This window comes from Podarcis vaucheri (genome assembly GCF_965113315.1).
Source record: "Podarcis vaucheri genome assembly, chromosome: 1".
NCBI classification, from domain to species: domain Eukaryota; kingdom Metazoa; phylum Chordata; class Lepidosauria; order Squamata; family Lacertidae; genus Podarcis; species Podarcis vaucheri.
The window spans coordinates 117,154,591-117,174,441 of record NC_138759.1 but is presented as its reverse complement, the minus strand read 5'-3'; the positions used below and the strand labels follow the sequence as shown (position 1 = coordinate 117,174,441).

Below are 19,851 nucleotides of genomic sequence, written 5' to 3'. Positions count from 1 at the left end.
TGCAAAGAAGGGGAGGGGAATCTTACCTGACTTGCAGACAGTAGAATAAACGCCCTTTCTGATCCCTTTGATTGTGGGTTATAATGGTCAAACAATAGAAAAGATATTTTTCAAAGATATGGAAAAAAAAAGTCAACTGTAAGTAATTTGCTAAAACAAAATGAGAAGGCGTTTATTCGAACTAATACAGCTGCTAACTTCACAATGTTATGCAAAAAAAGAAAAAAGGAAAGAAAGCAAGCAACATGGCCCAACTCTGCTATCTGCAAGCCAGTGTAAGAATTTCCATAAAGGAGAATTAATATCATGTTCATGAAATGGGAGGGCAACAATGGAATCAGGCCCCTTTCCCATCTTGCAAAGTGTTGCATCTTAAACAGATGCCAGCCCATGTGGTTTTTGACCAACTCATTCATGTTAGAGGACTAATGTGTTCTGAAACCATCCGAAGCAATTCAGTCTAAAATTGTCCCATGCATTACAAGAAGGTATACGAAAGAAAAGCTTTTGCAACCAGCTGCATAGCACGACGTGAAAGTAAAGACGGGCAAATCTGTGAAAATGAAAAGTTTTAAATGGACTTTAAAACTTGTATCCTTTTTGTAATAATGCAGGTTATCCTGAGCATATTAAAACAAAACATGCGGCATATTCAGATATGCTTCAGAATATGTTTTGCTTTCTTGGTCATACGTATCAGCTTTTCAAAAGGGTTACTGGTTGGTTTTTTTTATGCTAAACCTTCCTTTCCATATAAACGTTTGTGTGCGACTGTACCTTTCACTTCCATTTCAATCTGTTGTTCTATCTTCTCCTGCAGAACTCTTTCCAGAGCTGTAATAAAAATAAAAGTTTGATTTAATGGAAAGCGAGATGAATGTTGCAAGAGAAGAACATAAAAATGATGCATTGATAAGGGGAGGAAAAAACCACACAAACATACATACATACATACATACATACATACACATACATGCCAGGAAGTGCCTGATAAGTTGAAAACAAATAGTGGGAGGATGCTAAAGTATTGGGGATTTCCCCCCACAGCATTTTAAAGGAGCCTTTCCCTCTCCCCACCCTCTCCCTCTCTTTCTTTTTCTAATTCAACATGCCTTTAACATGCCTTTAACACCATGAGGAAAATATTCAACAATCCACAACCGCTTCATTATATCACGGACTGTGGATTGAACAGGTTTCAACGACGGTACGCAAGAAGAGTATATGGAAGGAACATGCAGTTGCCAACCTGTCACTCTCAGATGTGTGCTGCACTCGGCTTGTCCCGCAGAATTAACTATTCTGCACTTGTATATACCCCTCTGATTCTCCTTAACTTTCAGTAAGTTTAAACTGCACAGTGGGCCATCGTGCCTTAAAGAGCACAATGCGGAATCCTCAACTATTAGCTGGTTATACAGCCAGATGACACAAGGTGTAGGGAACCCCTTGATTACACAGAACAGCGAGACATGATCCCCTTCTTTGACAAAGCTTTCTGGGGGCAGAGTTTCAAGGAAGACTGGTACTGTGGCACCAGTTTCGGCGATGTCTTCGCATGGCACAACATCAGGGTAGTAGTCTCTGATCCTCAGTTTCTCAGCTTCTTGTGCTTTTTGGGCTGTAGATATTGCCACGCTCGTCGTTTCCGTGGAAGACTCTTGTTTATATTCATAGGCTGTTTTAATCTGAGACTCTTTGCTTGTTTTAATGCTTTTAGTATCTGATTCAAGGGTAATTTTTGTTACTGTTCTGGCTTGTGCTTCTTTAGCTAGGCAAGAATAAAGTTAGGATAAGATTAGATGTTTTGCAGCAAAAAAAAAAAAAAAATCTATACTCAGCAATATATATGTATATAAAAGCCATTAGTATGGTAAAAAGAATGTTCAGCGTGTTAGTGCAAAAAACAATTGAATTTCCAGTCTTTTATACTATCCTGTTCCACATTTAAGGGCTCTATTCATGCCAGGTTAAATAGAAGGTGCAATTAGAGCCACAGGATTTGCGTCACTGACATCAGAGGAAATAGGATTGGCCCACAGTAATTTTTACAAGGACATCTTCAGTTTTAGTCAAGGCTTCTTCTGCATAGCCTAGAAGGCAGCTGCAGCTGCAATGCTTTTCAATGATGTGTAGAAAAGTCAGGAAATCCACCAGTTTGTAAAAGCAGGATATATGGCACTGTTTGGGGTTCAGGTTGTTGTTCCTACTCTTCTGTGTGCTAATCGTGCAGCTATTTCCATGCCATGAGAAGAAAACCAAAAGTCAATTCTTAGTCTTCATTGCTTAAACACAAGAGAGGACTATAGGTAAAAACACTTGTGGCACCTTCATCATCTCGTGTTGGTTGGAAAAGCAAGGCACATGACACGTGAAAGTTTCTTTGCCTTAACCGTAACAAATTGTTGTGGTCAATAAAAGAATGGAAAAAAGATGCAAAATTCCAATTTTAAAAGAAAGCTGGTATGGGGGGAAAAGGGCATTCAGAGAATGGCTCTGTTAATGGCAGTCAATATCTGCATAAAACCCTTTGTAAACTAGAATAGCCTACATTAAGTTAGACTACGGTAGCTGTTTTTTGTTTTTTTTAAAAAAAAAAATTCACAAAAATTAACAGGAGAAATAATTGTAAACAATTTCTTGTACTTCTCTTTGATCCTATAGGAAACTTCCAAATTGCTTCAGTATTTCACTGCAAATTGACTAGTCCTTGCTTTTGGAGATGTAACTTGGCAAGGGAAGGTATGGTTCCTACTTTACAAGCAAATTGCACAGAGTACCTGTGCATGTGGTTACTTTATGAATAGAGCCCGAAATGTAGAGGGTTGGGGGGAAATGGAACTCAAAACTGTAATTCTAAATTAAATACTAGCACAGGAGCTATAGGCAGTGATGATGAGGATGAAATGAGAGAGAACGTCACATAATGTTAAAAATCAGATAACCACCTTCTACGGTTAGTATAGCAGTTGTTGTTACTTCTCCACAGTCGTTATGAACAGTACAGCTGTACAATCCTTGATCTAAAAGTTGGACATTGCTTATAGTGAGGAAGAGAACGCTTCCATTTCGTGACAGCCTTATTCGTTCAGATTCCTGTAACGTTTCTCCCTCATGGGACCACAAAACGTCCGAGAAGTTTTCGCTTTCCAAAGCGCACATAAACTGAGCGGTGTCACCGCATCTCACAGTGAGATCATGAAGTTTCAGAAGAATCTTTGGAGGTGCCTCTCTCAGCACTTGAATGGAGGTTGCAGATACCGTGGTGCTTTCTGACTTCTGAGTAATGGCAGTGGCACTGAAGCTTTCTCCTTCCTTCCCAATCTCAGCTTTCACAGTAGAAGTTCCAGAAAGGTGTTCAAAGGCCTGCACAACCATTTCCCGTGATGCCTCCTGCTTGGACTTAATTTCTTTTACATACACTTGAGTTTCCTTCTTTGCAAAGGGGGAAGCAATATGCACTTCTGATTTTGCCTGGATAGACTCTTTTACATCTTTCCCAGAACTTAGCCTATCTAAGGCTTGCACTGTGTAATCAAGTAACAAAACATATGATTAATATCTAATGCACTGCAGTGGGCTACGTTAAAAGCAAAACGCTATGCCATAGATGATAAGAATGAAATGTCTTCGTTTGAAAGCCTTGCATGCCAGCTGCATTCATTAAAGGTGCCCTCAGGAGGCAGCAAATATTTTACAGAAAAGAACAGCCACAATGATGGATGGGGAAAAATGAAATATACTCATGCTGGTAATATGTGGTAATTATTTGACTCTTCTTTCCACTGCAGTTGTCCATGGCAATTTGAAGGTATTTTTTTTTATACCCTGACAATATCCCTTCTTTCCCTTTAAAAACCGAGTAGAGCAAACGTCAGAGAATGCTACCAACTGCCAACAACTCACTGCCTTGAAGTGTGTGCGTGTGTTTAGTCTACCAAAAACCAGGTGTATTATCTGAGCAATAGACCAGGATGCAAGTTCTAAATGACACGACACTTTGAAAGTACAGGAAACGAGAGTGGTTTATTTGGTTACCGCTAGGACTATTGACATTAGTGACGGCACTGCTAGTTCTAAAAATAAAATTAAAAAGTGTGAAACGAGGAAGAAGAGAAGGTCATTAGTCACAGTGTAGAAAAAAGTGTGGTTTATGCAACAAACAGAATTCCCTAGGAACAAAAGCGGGGCTTTACCTTCAGCAGTCACTGTAAGTGTAGCCATGCAAGTTGCATCTCCAGCACTATTTCTTGCTTTGCAAGAGTACTGCCCGGCATTTTCTGAGAAAGCATCTACTATTATCAATGTGGCTGTGCCTGTCGACTCATCAAAATGGAAAACTACGCCTTTGGTTGGCAACATTAGCTGTTGATTATGAAACCAGAGGATTTCTGGTTTCGGCATGGCGGAAGCCCTGGCTTGGAATCTGACTGTTTCCCCGCTGCAAACGCTGCAGCTTGAGATGGGCTGGATAAAGTTGGGCCTTTGGGCAACGGGGTCCTTCTTAATGGAGAAAGATGAAGAAACATGCCTTTGGGAATGTGAGGTAACTTCTTCAACCTTAAAGCCTGAAAAGAAGCATGTCAACTTTTAATTTCTTACCCTGTACACCAGTCAATTTTCTCTAGCTGCTCTGCACGCCCTCTCCCTTCATTTAAAAACACATTCTTACAGCATGACATTCTTCCTTTCCCTAAGTGACAATGTTTAGGCTCTGGGTACAAGCAGAGTGGAAAGCTAAACATTAGAAAACCAGCTGAGTTTAAATGTATAAATGTTCTCCGTGTCACATATCTGAATATTTGTTTCCTCTGACAAATATTCACGTTTGAATTGGCATGATGCAAGTCAATGAAATCCCAATGATTTTAATGCCTGCTACAGGCATTTCAAATCATTCTAGATAAATTACCCTGAAAAACAGCAACAAAATCAATATTGTATTGCAGGTTCTGGGCTTCCCCCTTGTGTTTCGGCAGGTATTGGAATGGTAATGAGGTTAGACATTTCTTTTCAATGGGGCATTCATTTCTAATTTCAGTGTGAGGTGCTTTTCTTTTTTATACATAAATGCAATTTTGCCAACATTAGCGATGCCTAATTATTTAATGTCGTTTAATTAATGTGGAAATGGGACGGAGTCATGTGTGAAAGTGACATGGACAGAAAATAAACAGATTCGCTCATCATCCACACGCCACATCACAATTTGCTCTTTAAGCACCCCCATGCCTCGCAAAACTAGAACTAGATATTATGGCGGCATGCATGGTGGCTGCAGCCATCCCAGCTCTACATCTTTGTTCCCTTTTTGCATGTATTAATGTAGAAACCATGTGATTTGGCCTCATTTTGTGATGAGCTTCCCACTTGTAAATGGGGGAAAATAACAATCAGCACATCACACATTTTTGTATTGCAAGATACAAAGGAGGAGGAGGAAGAGACTCTGGGGCGCTGCTTTTTCGCATTGGCAGCCAATAGGCATCCTTCTGACCTCAGTCTCGTAATTGGTTTGCCACACAACATGGGACTGGGAGTGCTCCTTTTTGACAAACCTAAACCTAAACCCCCATTGTCTGTATTGAGTTATATCGCACAGTTCTTTAGATACATGCCTTCACTGCCTTTCAACAGAAATGTGATTTGGCATGACAAATAAATTCTGGGAACTGTTTATGTCAGAGGGGGGTTATTTATTCGTTTATTTTTGGTGCGTGCTGGATACTCATTGGAAACAGAATGGAAAGATGAAAACCATGGAGCACTGGAACAACGTGAAATGACATTCTGAAGAATTTATACTGCGGAGACCAGATGGGCACTATTGACATCAGACAATGGGGTTGGTTACTTGAGTTAAAAGACACTGACATGACAGACAATTACATGTAGTTTTAAAGATATATATAAATATATATTAATGTTAAAACACATGCAAATTTACACAGTGTCTATTTAGACAGTACACTGTACCTTCCAGCTTCAGTGCAGCCGTACTTGACACCTGGCCAACAGAATTGCCTGCGACAAAGGTGTAAATTCCTTCATCCTCTGGGTATGCTTCTGCAATCTCAAGCTGGAAAGTGTCTTCAAACTGAGTCATCCTAAAGAAGCGGGATGGCTTGATCTCTTTGTCTTTGCTATACCAAGCTACTTTGAGGTCTGCTCAAGTGAAAATAAACAAAATAAAAAAGAGAGACATATACATGTAAGGTTTCTAGTTTCACTCTTGGGGAGCAAACTGATGAACAAGTTGGGAGATCAGAACTAAAGAGATACTTGATATGGCAACACTGCACTGCGTTCTTCCCCCTTCACTGTAATGTTTAGGCTGCAATACACAGTTTTCTGGAAACAAGTCCTATTGAATTCAACAGGACTGATTTCTGAAAAGTGAAGCCTAAGAATGCACTGTTAGACCAATCCATGTCGTTTCCCGCTGCCCCCTGTGCCACCCACCCTGCCGCCTCCAACCGCTGGTGGAGAAGTGGTTACCAGGATTGATGCCAATTTTGAGCAATATTCTCACTGATTTGGGGAACTCCACTTCTCCCCACCTGGTGTTCCCTTACCCCTGCAAGCAACAGCCAATGATGTAGAGCCAGGGAAATGGCATAGGAAGTCTGATTAAAGTATTTCAGGGGAAGGCAGGGGAAGACACAGGTCACTGTTGGTGGCAGTCCCGTGTTGAGCATCACGTGTAGTTCTATCCTCCGTGTACACCTAGCGAACCTCAAAATTTTCTTCTCCTTCCATTTCATCCAGAATTTCAGTGAGCATGAAAAATGAACAATTCTATTCTGGAAACTGGCAGCTTTGGATATTTGGGGGGCAGTAGAGGAGCACATGAGCAGGTTTGATCTGGGCCATGACAAAGAACTATTCTAAGGATAATTTCATGCTGTACTGAGTAATATGCAGAAACATTCATGAACAATACAAAGAGAGCGGGCGTTCCCAAGAACAATTCCCCATGCTCTGGTTCCACAAATATATACATATAGAAATGCTGTAGCTTTCAACATGCACATCAAAATGATATATATACCCATATGAGTATATATATGTATATATACATCAATCATTCTGACATGCTTTTGCACAGCTCAAAATTTGCCAATATTTTCAGTGTAAACTCCTACATGCTTTTTATGATGACATGTTTTTAAAAGTCCTATCAGAATTTTCTTTTTGTAGTTAGGGACATGATCCATATGCACCATGAGCATAGCGCCAACCGAAGCCTGGAAGTTCTTCTCTTTACCCATATATCCCACCTACATATCAACATGGGAACATGGAGAGGCAGCATAAGTTGTTATGTCTGGGGGAAATGAGTGGTCTGTGAATGCCTTCTTCATCCCCAGACTACCTTCCCCCTATCTGCCCTCTGCACAGTGCAACTCGTTTCTGCTTGGTGTATGTGTAACTCTCAAAGCAAGAATGGGGAAACCGTGACCCTCCAGATGTTGTTGGGTTCCATTTCTCACCATCCCTGACCACTGGCCATGTTGGCTGCGGCTGATGGGAGTTGGAGTCCAAAAGGTCACAGGTATCCCATCCCTGTCATTTTGTGCTCTCTGTGCAGGCTGGAGCAGGGCAGGTGGGGGGAAGAGAACTTTTTGAGCCCTTTTCGGGATCCTCAGTTCATCACCGCTACACCCATCGTGCAAATGGATCGTACGTTCACGAATTGTTTTGCTAGGGATACTATCTCATTTCGAGTACATGTCTGTATTTATCTAATTTAAAAGCGAATTGAGCATGTGGATTTTTATGTGCACCTTATTAAAATCTATACTTATGCTTAAAAAATCTATCTAATCCAAATTTTAAAATATGCAAGAAGGAAGTATTGTGTGAGTTTCAGTAAGTTCACTGGGGGAATTAAAAGAACTATAATGAATGTTTTTATATGCAAGTTGAACTATTGTGGCAATACTGATGGCTTTAAAATTATGACGTGGCACTTCTCTTAAAATTATATAAAGCTCAGTGTTTTGGGGGGTAGGGGGGCATTTACCCAGATATCTAGACTGCTCAAATTTCTCTCTCTCTCTCTCTCTCTCTCTCTCTCTCTCTCTCTCTCTCTCCCCATATATCTGTAACCATATGCAAACAGTCAAACTGATCAGAACTGCTGGTGACCCAGGACTGTGGATCAAGAGGTCTATGTACTCTCAGATGAACTGGCCCCTCCATTCTTTTCAACAAAGAGTACATAGCTCTTTGTTCCTATAGAAGCTCTTTTATAAGGAGCTCTGTGTACATATTAGGGATCCCACACCAGCAAGATATTGGAGCATACTTGATTTTAATTTGCCCAAGTCTTTTGTATATATGATGAGATCATTCTGCAGTTAGATATCTGGTTTACTGGGGGTACTGGTTATCAATGGTTCGGTTTCAGAGCTGGTTTAGCTGATCCTTGGATTCCATGAAATATGGTGGACAGGGCAGGAGTAACATATATACTTTTAGCCATAAAATGTCTGAAGCATGGGCTGATTCTCACTTTACTTTTGGTACTCAGGTATGTGTGACTAAGTGCAAAATTCACATCTGACACTGAAGTATTACGAAGTTGAGAGGTCAGAATGGATTGCAAGTAGTATTTTGGATAGGTTCTAACCTCTCTTACACATTCTTTTTCAAGCAACCTTCCTAGTCATGTAACACCTTTCTCGTTATATATATATTCCCAGAAAAATGAGAGACATATGAAGTGTATGTCTCTCCTTTAAAAAATAATAATTGCATGTGTCTGCTAGGAAAAGCACATGATCCTTTACTGAGAATCCCTTTTGGGGGGTTTTAAAACAATTAAAGGACACATTCCTAATTATCTTCTTCCTAATTCAACCTACATGTACCCAAGTGCAAAAAGTAAAGTGAGAATTGATGCTCAGTGAAGATCCATTCTTTCCACGGCAAAGTTGTGTCAGCAGCTGACATCCAAGGCTTTGTTCATTTTTCAGGCTCATTTGAAACCTAGGAGAGTGTGGCAAAATGCCACTTTGAATTAAAAGTGGAAGGATGATTACAACTGTGCCTACCTTTTTAATATTTAGCACTGTAAAATGGAGTCCCTGGTTATGGAACCTCTCGGTCAGTATAAGACAAGTTAGGTTATTGTATACACACAACTGAATCTACATGGCTATGGGGAAGCCTGGCTTCAGTAACTAGTTTGTTTGCTTGTTGCTGTTTTTTTAACCTACTAAGTGCACCAGGTCGAACAAGGAGTACAAAAGTGTTTTATGACTTTGTTAAACTAACCTGTCCCTGTAACTCTGCACTGAAAGCAAGCAGACTGTCCCTCAGAAGTAATAGCATCGCGGAGTGGTGCGATAATAGTAGGTGGGTAAATTGGCACTTCTACATCAGGAGAAACAACTTCTGGGACTAAGGAAAAAGATCAAAGAGTGATTATTAGCCTCCATGGAAGAGCACACAGTGCAAAATATTGACAATGCCAGTTTCAAAAATGCTTGAGATTGCTGGGAGAGCTTGCCTTCCACAGAAAGGGACGCAGAAGAAGTGGCAACTCCATAGTCGTTCTTCGCTTCAATCGTGTAAACAGCAGCATCTTCTGGGAAAGTCTCGATCAGCAACAGGGTGTATTCTTGGGCATCATGAAGAAATTTGACCTTAAAGCCTGAAGAAAGAGGCTGCTCATCTTTGTACCACGAGATCTTGGGCTGCGGCTTTCCTGACACAACTGCACAGAAGCGGGCTGGCTTTCCAGACTCCACGGTGGCTGGCTGAAGCTCCTTCTCAATCTGGGGTGGCTCTGGAGCTATAATTTTAAAAAAATATATACACAATCATGCAACTAATTTCCAGCAAGATAGATTCCATTCCTTCCTTCCTGTGATTGCATGCAGGTTTTTCAGCATTTATGTGACACATAGTGCAAGGTAACTAGATCTGGCGGAGAGAGGACCCAGGCAAAGTGTTGATTTGCACATGCACAAATTAGCCAGATGTGTTGTGATGGGAGATAGCATGTTTGAAACCTCTGCCATATTAAAACAACAACCGCAAGTTACACATCAGGACAACGACTGGGCTAGAAAGCTTTCCCTGACACAATGGTTTTCAGTGGTTGGAACATTCAAACCCATGATGTCCCACCACAACCATGATATAATATGATCCTTGAAAGACTTCATCACACTTTTCTCCCCTGAGAGTTCCTATTCAGGCCTAACTTGCAGTTTAGCCTTAATCATGGGGTTGTTCCAACGATAAATGGGGGGGGGGGTATAAAGTAATGGTGAATACTAGAAAATAATCATTTTTATATCTCAGATTAGGGCTGAAGTGTAGACACCTCTAAGAAAAATAAACTTGTCTGATCAAGATGACCAAGCGCATGCAGAAGGATACAGCTTAACAAATAGCTAATCATAAGCAGTGCAAGCCTATGGATGTCTGCTCAGAGTCCAATTGGATTTAATGCCCTAAAATTGTGTATAGCAGGGGTGGGAAATCTGTGGCCCTCCAGATGTGGCTAGACTAGAATGGCTATCATCCCTAATTGGCCATGTTGGTTCGGCTGATGAGAGTCCAACAGCATATGGAGGGCCAGAGGTTCCCTGCATTTGGAAACACAGGACTGAACCTTAATTACTTGCATACTGTTGCTGAAAAGTGCAGCTTGAAATAGTTCAAAAGAAAATAAGAAGTGCAAAAAAAGAGAAAGTGATATAATGCAGAACACAAATCTTGGCTGGCCTTGAAAGTCAGTCCATTTCTTTTGCTTGTCATTGACTGCAACGTCATGCTGAACTTCAGCATTGGCAAGTGTGTTTGTGGAGACTGCTAATGTAGCTTCTTATATGAATCAGTATTCCAATAAAAAGCAAGATAAATCTGTATACACACCGTTCACATGGAGAGTGATGGAACTCCTGTTTCTTCCAGCTAAGATGGTGTATTCTCCAGCATCGGTATATCGGGTTTCAGTGATTGTCATCCGGTGGACTTTTCTTTCCACCACATAGTGATATCTCTCCTCAATGTGGAAGTTAATCTCAATTCCATCCTTATACCAGCGAGCCTCAACGTCGTCTTCATTGACCTCAAACTCTACCACGGCTCGCTGTTTCTCAATGACCTGCCAATAAACAGACACTTATTATTTCCCACATTTCTGTTAGTCTATTCTATTCATCAAACAATACAAAATAAATCTGTTATGCAAACAAAAGTGTGCAAACAAAACAAACACCAGTGGGTTTTTTTATATATAAAAAAGGCCTGTATAGATGTAGTTACATATTTCGCCTATCATTTCCCATTTGTATGTACAAAAATAGGGACCCACAACAATGGGTTGTGTTATACCCCCCAACCCTAATAAGTGTACCCTTGTTTAGGACTCTAGTAACAGTCTTGCAGGGACGCGGGTGGCGCTGTGGGTTAAACCACAGAGCCTAGGACTTGCTGATCAGAAGGTTGGTGGTTCGAATCCCCACGATGGGGTGAGCTCCCCTTGCTCAGTCCCTGCTCCTGCCAACCTAGCAGCTCGAAAGCACGTCAAAGTGCAAGTAGATAAATAGGTACCGCTCCGGCAGGAAGGTAAACGGCGTTTCCGTGCGCTGCTCTAGTTCGCCAGAAGCGGCTTAGTCATGCTGGCCACAGGACCCGGAAGCTGTACGCCGGCTCCCTTGGCCAATAAAGTGAGATGAGCGCCGCAACCCCAGAGTCGGTCACGACTGGACCTAATGGTCAGGAATCCTTTTTTAGCAGTCTTGCAGCCTTGTTCAGGGGGATTTTTTGACCTTGTGGGGTGCTGCCCTGCCATGCTGTTCCCAAGCTACTGCAAGTCCTTGGGAGCTCAAGTAGGTCAATTCCACACACACCCCTTTTTGTTTGTTTGTTCATTTGTTTGTTTGTTTGTTTGTTTGTTTGTTCCTTCCTTCCTTTTTACCAATTTTTCAATTGGCACTCAACATTCCTAAGCCCCTTGAAATCACCAAGCAAAAGCCCTTGAACCTTAACGGACTATTTTTGCAGCTCATCTTTTTTCTCATAGTTTACAAGATGAATAACTTTTCAAAATAAGTGGGGAAGCACATCACAATGTATAAGCAGCTCCAGATCTGGGTGAGATCTGCCAACAAAATGATCAGTTGTCCCTATACGACAGTCTTCACTTCTCTAGATACCAATGAAGGAATAATATCAGATCAACGCAGTGTGCACTTGGGAAAATAAGAGGGTTCTCATGATTTTGCCGGGGGTTGAAGAATTCTTAAAGGGAACTATAAGGTTTTCTTGTATGCGTTGACATTAACTGATTTAAATTAAGCAAGGAGGGGAAATGTAGTTTTATATTTTGTATTTTGGGGTGTGTTAAAAAATATCTAAGGGGACATGAATATGTGAAGGAGGGCCCTGTGCGCAGAGTTTTGTTCCAACTGCTGAAGAGAAAGATCATTGTTCAATTTAAGAAGCGCTCAGTCCATGAGAACAATGCTTCTCCACATGGCTGTGTACCTTCTTTGGCATCTGATTTGGCTTACATTTTCACAATGGGGAATTCAGTATTTTTTCTGACTGAGATCTTTGAACAAAATGCTTCTACACATTAGTATGGTTATATATATATATATATACACACACACACACAAACACCCGAACATTATTGTTTGGTGGAACCAAAGTTTCTCCACAGATTTTTGGCACCGAGTTTGGAAAATCTATTTGAGAAACTGACATTTCAGTGATCAGGGGCAGGTTGGCTGTATTGGTCATCAAAACAGGAGGAAGTACTATACCTGGACGGTTTTTTGAAGGCTCCTGATGCGAACATCACGCCCTTCCACTACCAAATTAGCGCTGGACATATTTCCTCCTGCCACTACCGTGTACTTCCCGGAATCAGACATCTTTGTGGTAGTAATCAGGAGGCGATGAACGAACCGTTCTCTCTGAACTTTCATTCTAAAAATAATGCAAGCAAATGAAACTTAGAAAGTGTGGTCTCTTAACATATCAATAACTATATGTATATGGTATCTTTGTTTGATTCAGAAGGTCATGCTCTTCCCTCAAAGCCTTCCCTCTAGCTCAGTAAGTTCTGTTGTGTCTGAAAGTTGTCATATGGCAGAGTTGATGACTAGTACATTGACTAGCCAGTGTTGCCAAATAACATTTCAATTCACCATCCATGTCCTGTATGCTTGTCACAAGCAGCAGCAGCAGCAGCAGCTCTCAGGTCAAACTTCAACTTTTCTTTATATTCATTTTTTTAAACAACAACAACACAAATTACCTGTCTTCAAGCTGTAGCTCCTGTCCATCTTTCATCCACTGAACAGAAATGTCAGGTTCTGAGATCTCACATTCAAAAACAGCTTTTTTCTTCTCCACAACTTTTATGTCTTTGATGTGCTTTCTAAACTCAATGTGGCGAGCTAGGAAAAAACAAACCATGAGGGATATTGTCATTATGAGACACTTTATAGTCCCAGATGATTAATAATTGCTTAATATATACTCCTCCTTTCCACATCAGAGCGCAACAGTAATTAATTGACAGCAATTCCCTGTTTGTTATATGCACATTTACAAAGGACCGCAAAACATTTTGTATTGAAATTAAAATAACAAGAAACAAAATAAGAAGCAGGTAGAGTAATTTCAACAAAACAAAACAATTAAGACATAGCAGTAAGATTAAAGAAAATGGGTTTCTTTAAGCATTTCTTAAGTCACTTAACCGGTTCAGCCTGTCGTATCTTTTGGCTGACATTACCAATTTCATCCACATTTGGACAGTCATAGCTTGGCGAGCATAGGCAAAACGTTCATTTATTAATAAGCTGAGATATGAACGAGTCTTTAGCATGTGCCTATAGCTCCTTCACTCCTATTTCTGGTGCGAGAAAATAAGCCAGTAAGTCTTCAATTATCCACAGTTTTCTGGTTTCTCCAAACTGGGAAGCTATGCCTACCACCTTTGGAACAAACCAGGGTATTAAACTATGACATGAAGTTTCTTTAATATCATTTCAAAAAAAGAAACTCTGCTTAATTAGAGGCTTCCTGGTATAACTGCAGCTCATGCAAAGGAAGGAGTGAAGGGGCTACATGCATTCCAAAACAGCTAGGTCACATGTCGGTTCAGGATTATCCAAACCAGTTCAGTAGTGGATCTGTTACTGTAACGGCTCATGCACGCTGCTCTGGATTGATGTTTGCTTCAATTTAGTGCTAAAGAGCTAAAACAGATGGAAGAAAACTTAATACCTTCCACATATAAAGTTGCAGATGAAGCAGCTTTCCCAGCAACAAAACTGTATTCCGCAGCATCTCCAAAATGCACATTTCTTATCGAAAGTGAATGTGTAAGTTTCTTAGTTCTAATCTGGCACCGGTCCGTTGATTTTATTTCCACGCCGTTCTTCAACCATTTGTACGTAATGCCTTCATAATTAACAGTCACTTCGAAGGTTATTGTATCTTTCTCTTCTGCGTTGATGTCCTTCAGCATGGATGTTATCAAGATAGCTGGTTTTAAAGGAAATAAAAGGGAAAATATTTCATCATTGTCATCATCATCATTAAACTTATCAGTTGCTTTTCTTACAAAAAGTAAACTCAAAGTCACTTCCCACAACAAAAATAAAATAAAATAAAATAAAATATAACATATATATTAAAACCAGCAAAATCTAAAAAACCCAGCCTTGGATTGATGTCATATGCATGTTTTTGAAACACAAATCAATGAACTTTGCAAAGAAGAGAAAACATATTGCAATTTTCTAGAACAAAAAAGTTTGGAAATTGAGGGGCTAAGTCAGGGGTTGTGGACAGGATCCAGCTGGTGGTCTGGATTCTGAGGCCGCCCCCCGCCTCCTGTTGGCCACTTAGACATGTGGAAAGGGGCTTCCTCCCTGTCAATCATCTGATATCACCATGATGTAATTAAGTCAATGGATACATTGGCACCACAGAGATTCAGTGCCATATCCCATGAAAGTAGGCCGGCTAAACCTTTAACCCCCTAAATTTACAAAGACTGAGAATAAGAGGGTGCGCAATGTTAACTTTACTTCAGGCAAGCATTCTGTGCTCATGTCCATTTTAAACTTACGCTTCACTGTCAGGGTTGCGCTGACTTTGTCATTTCCGCAGACAAAGGTGTATTCAGCAGAATCCTCACTGCTGGTGTTCATAATGTTGAGTTGATGAAGCTTTCCCTGAACCACTATTTTGAACTTCTCGCTCATTTCAATTTCCACTCCATTTTTCAGCCACACAGCGGGCACATTGAAATGAGACACCTCGCACTCAAAAGAGGCAGTTTTGGTCTCGGCAACCTCAATATTTTTCATGGTCTTTGTTATGTGCACAGCTGTAGAAAATAATATTGACAAAACACACAATTAGATCGTCTTTTATAACATCTCGTGAGGTACTTTCAGTCTGATATTTGATAATGGAGCTTGATTCTAATGATAGATTTGTTTTAACTCACTTTCTACAAAGAGTTTTGCTTTGCACTCAAGTTGTCCTACTACTGCTGTGTATTCTCCAGCATCAGCGGGAGATATATTTTGCAAAGTCAGCTTGTGGACTTTCCTCTGGGAGCTTAGTCGGTATTTGTCGCTGGGCTTCAGCTCGATGTTCTTGTGGAACCATTTGACTGGGACGGTGTCATGGGACACACTCACTTCAAATGAAACAACGGCATTCTCCAGAGCAGTCACATCCTTTGGCTTCTTGATTATCTTGACAGCTTTAGGGAAGAAGTAACCAACAATTTAGTTACTCGCTTGGCTTCAGTTAAAACCACTGTAAGACAATTGGCTTCAGGACTGGAAACTGCAAGAAGTTTTTGTTTCCCCGAGTTGAATGTAGCATGGAATAAAAGAGGCAGCACTGCCCATAATGAAAGCCAGTGTGGTATAATAGTTGAGAGGGTTGGACTAGGAACTGAGAGAGCAGGGTGTGAATCGTCACTCAGCCACAAGGCTCACTGGGTGACCTTGGGCCAGTCACCATCTCTTAGCCTAACCAAACCCACAGGGTTGTTGTGAGGTTGAAACGTGGAGAAGGAGAACCATTTACACCAACTAGCTTGAGATCCTTGGAAGATAAAGGTGGTATATAATTGTAATAAATAAATGTTTTGGGCTCCCAGTATCTTTCCGAGCACAATTCAAAATGTTGGCGCTGACTTTTAAAGCCCTAAATGGCCTCTCCACCCCCATCATTCAGCCCAGACACTGAGGTCCAGCTCCAAGGGCCTTCTGGTTTCTCCCTCCCTGCAAGAAGTGAGGTTACAGGGAACCAGGCAAAGGGCCTTCTCGGTAGTGGCACCCACCCTGTGGAACGCCCTCCAGAGCCGTCTTACCCATAGGCACTAGGGGTGCGGTGCACCTGGGCTCTCAGGGGCGCCAGGCTGAGAGTCCAGGGCCTGAGAGTTGAGTCCAGGAAAGAGCTCGCCCATCGGTCAGAGCACCGCAGCGAGCTCTTGGGTGCTGCGAGTTTGGGGGTGACCAAGCCAGCAAGATGCTGAGGTGGATGGCCAGCTCCACCCTCCTGTGCACCTGGGACTGGGCAACCCAGGGCAGGTGGGTGGATCTTTGCACCCCAGTGTCACATATGCTTAAAACAGCCCAGATGCCCTCCCATCAGATGTCAAGGAAATAAACAACTACCTGACTTTTATAAAGCATCTGAAGGCAGCCCTGTTTAGGGAAGTTTTAGTGTTTGATGTTTTATCGTGTTTTTAAAATTGTGTTGGGAGTCACCCGGAGGGGCTGGGGAGGCCTAGCCAGATGTGCGGGGTATAAGTAATACATTATTATTATTATTATTATTATTATTATTATTATTATTATTATTATTATTAATGCATGCATCCTTCCTGCCATCATCTCTGTTCACAGTCCCCCCCATTTTTTTTTTTAATGTTTGTAGCGCTTAAAAATACATCCCAAAATCTTTTACTAGAAATGATAATAGGACAGAGCAAATGAGTGTTGACAGTGTGGAGAATGATACTATATCATGATTCTTTATGATACTTTATGATACTATCATTCAACTTGCTTTAATTCTTCTCAGCCTATTTATTGTGTAGAGGCTGACTTACTTTCAACATGGAGTCGTGCATTGGCTCCTATCCTTCCCAGTTTAAAGCTGTAGACGGACTCATCAGTTACAGCGCATTTCTTGACTTTCAGTGTGTGGGTTGTCCCTTCCACCTTGATCTCATATTTGTCACCAGAATGCAGCTCAACACCATTCTTGATCCACTGAGCTCCTTTCACATCAGGATGAGTAAGTTCCACTGAAAAAACTGCATCTTGTGTTTCTGTTACAGTCAGGTTCTTCAACGTCTTCTTGATTTTGACGGCTGTTTGAAAAGAGCAAATCAAATTGTTGACGTTATACAGGTAGATATTATTATTATGTATTATATTTCTATACCACCCTTCATCCAAGGATCACAAGGAGTTTACAATATATAAAAACCAAAAACACCATAGTAACAAACCTCCAGTTTAAAAGGTCATAGATTGTTTAATTACCCATAGGCCTGGGAGAAGAGGAATGTTTTTGCCCGGTGCCTACAAATATGTAACAAAGGCACCAGGTGGGCCTCCCTGGGGAGAGCATTCCACAAGTGGGGAGCCACCCCCAAAAAGGCCTGTTCTTGTGTTGCCATCCTCTGGACCTATCACAGAGGAGGCACATGAAGAAGGGCCTCAGATGATGACCACAGGGTCTGGCTTGGTTCATATGGAGAGAGGCAGTCTTTGAGGTATTGCAGTCCTGATCCATTTAAGGCTTTATAGATGAAAACCAGGACTTTGATTTGGGTCCAGAAACTAACTGGCAGCCAGGGCAGGCAGTTCAGGATCGGTGTAATATGCTGAAACCTGGCTGCTGAATTCTGCACCAGATGAAGTTTCCGAACCATCTTCAGAGGCAGCCCCACAAATAACACATTGCAGTAATCTAACCTAGAGGTTACCAGAGCATAGACAGCAGACATTAGGCTATCCCTGTCCAGATAGGGGCACAGCTGGGCCACCAGCTGAAGCTGATGGAAGGCACTCTCCCCAGTCAAGATAGTCCTATCCTGAGAAACCCCTCTAAAAAGGGTGTTAAGGTGGGTGCTGGTGAGAGGAAGGCCCTGCACCCCCTTTCTGCTGAACCTCTCAGGATTGAAGCTATATTGTGCTGGAGTGCTGGCTCATTGCATAACTGGAGTTCCCAGTTTACACAACTCTTAGGTATTGTGTAATAAAAATGTAAGAGTATAGCTACCAATTGCATAGCTGAAATATACTGTTAAGTTCAGACAAGCAGATTCCATAGAGTTCTTACAGTCCATTCCCCCCCCCCTAAATATATTTTACAAAATTATTAACAGGAATATCCATTTTGGGAGATTTTTTTCCCAATTTGTCCAGTGTGGAATTGAGACAAACTTTCCCCATTGATTACTCACTTTCAACTTTCAGCTTAGCGGATGTTTTCGAAGAGGCCACTTGATAGGTATATTCGCCAACATCATCTACTTTGCTGATTGGGATATTAAGTCTCCTCTTCAAACCATCAGATTCACTTTTGCAGCGATCAGTCATTGAAAGTGGTTTCCCATCCTTCAGCCACTGGCCCTCAGAGTCTGGATTGGTTACTTCACATTCAAAAACAGCTTTCTGGGACTCGGCCACAGTTAGATCAGTGAGGGGCTTTGAAATGGCGCCACCTGTGGGGAAATAAAGGGCAAGCTTGTATTTCTTGTCCCTCTGATTAGATGCCTACTGACTACACTAACAGTCTATGTTGATGGTGTTCCTGGTGCAGTAGCTGCTGCTATCTATGCAAACTGCTGCTACCATAACCAGGGTGAGGGTCACGTAGATAACCTTGGGAGGGTGATGCGCTCCACAGCACTCTGAAGCATTGCACATTTGTATGTTCCTGTAAGTGTCATTCCTACAGGCCACATTAAGTGGTGGTCGCAGAGAAAAACTGAAAAACAGAGGACCTTCTCAGTAGTTGCACCCACCTGGTGGAATGTCCACCCTTCAGATGTCAAAGAGTTAAAAAAATATATGAACTTTGGTAGACATCTGAAGGCAGCCCTGTTTCGGGAAGCTTTTAAGGCTGTGTGTTTTGCATTATCCCTTTATATTTTGTTGAACCCCCCCAAGTGACTGGGGCAACCCAGTCACATGAGCGGAGGTATACTTAATTAATTAAACTGTCATCATCACCATCATTGCTGTATTGATCTCTATTGGATCCATAGACCATGTTGACCTGATGATGCTCTCCTTCCCCATGTTTCCAAGGAGACAAAATGGATTATAATGCAACTACTCCCAGACTAGGAGTTGGAAAGGAATTCCTCTTCTTAGGAATGTCCACTTTCCTCCAACTATCATTCACCATGGTTTGTTTGTTTGTTTGGCAGGTCTCATGGACTTAAGTATGAACTGAACTAACAAATATAAACAGCAGGGCATTTGACCTTCAAGAAAAAGTCAAGTGCTTTATAAATAACTAACCTGCTACTACCAGTGTCCCAGATGTCTTCTTTTCTCCAGCATAAAATGTATACTCTCCTTCATCGTCTTTCATCATGTTTACTACTGTCAGTTTATAGATTGTGCCATGTGCCTCGATCTTATACTTGGGCCCAGCTTTGAGCTCTTGGTCCTTAAAATGCCACACAACATCAATCCCTGCGTGGGACAGCTCAACTTCAAAGGTTACATTCTGAGTTTCGGTGCAGGTGATATCGTGAAGACCTTTAATAATCTGAATTTCTGTTGTTTAAAAAACAAAAGGCGACAGTAGAATCAA

At 41.4% G+C, this 19,851-nt stretch overlaps 2 protein-coding genes and 1 long non-coding RNA gene across 49 annotated transcripts in view; 1 reads left to right on the top strand and 2 right to left on the bottom strand.

Annotated features, from left to right (window-relative positions):
• TTN (titin) overlaps positions 1 to 19,851 on the bottom strand; it is a 290,940-nt gene that overhangs the window by 230,534 nt on the left and 40,555 nt on the right. For 45 of the 47 annotated variants that reach the window (XM_082200344.1, XM_082200352.1, XM_082200383.1 and 42 more), the window contains 14 exons: positions 19,554 to 19,814; positions 18,488 to 18,748; positions 17,123 to 17,386; positions 15,500 to 15,760; positions 15,116 to 15,376; positions 14,266 to 14,526; positions 13,289 to 13,430; positions 12,792 to 12,957; positions 10,894 to 11,125; positions 9,518 to 9,802; positions 9,283 to 9,408; positions 5,977 to 6,165; positions 4,197 to 4,568; positions 778 to 834 (listed from right to left, as the gene is read on the bottom strand). In XM_082200344.1, coding sequence (XP_082056470.1) covers positions 778 to 834; positions 4,197 to 4,568; positions 5,977 to 6,165; positions 9,283 to 9,408; positions 9,518 to 9,802; positions 10,894 to 11,125; positions 12,792 to 12,957; positions 13,289 to 13,430; positions 14,266 to 14,526; positions 15,116 to 15,376; positions 15,500 to 15,760; positions 17,123 to 17,386; positions 18,488 to 18,748; positions 19,554 to 19,814 — 3,138 coding nt within the window. The remainder of the gene's footprint in view (positions 1 to 777; positions 835 to 4,196; positions 4,569 to 5,976; positions 6,166 to 9,282; positions 9,409 to 9,517; positions 9,803 to 10,893; positions 11,126 to 12,791; positions 12,958 to 13,288; positions 13,431 to 14,265; positions 14,527 to 15,115; positions 15,377 to 15,499; positions 15,761 to 17,122; positions 17,387 to 18,487; positions 18,749 to 19,553; positions 19,815 to 19,851) is intronic. The other 2 variants (XM_082200356.1, XM_082200381.1) reach the window with 1 other exon arrangement.
• On the bottom strand, positions 1,104 to 3,523 carry LOC309539665 (V-set and immunoglobulin domain-containing protein 10-like; the record flags this gene model as incomplete). Its single annotated transcript, XM_082236031.1, has 2 exons — positions 2,949 to 3,523; positions 1,104 to 1,771 (listed from the first exon to the last, which is right to left on the bottom strand). The coding sequence occupies exons 1-2, from the start codon at positions 3,376 to 3,378 to the stop codon at positions 1,104 to 1,106; spliced, it is 1,098 nt and encodes a 365-aa protein (XP_082092157.1). The 5' UTR covers positions 3,379 to 3,523.
• Positions 17,323 to 19,559, top strand: LOC309520005. Its single transcript, XR_014214126.1, has 2 exons — positions 17,323 to 17,426; positions 19,460 to 19,559. It is a non-coding gene; the product is annotated as an uncharacterized lncRNA (long non-coding RNA).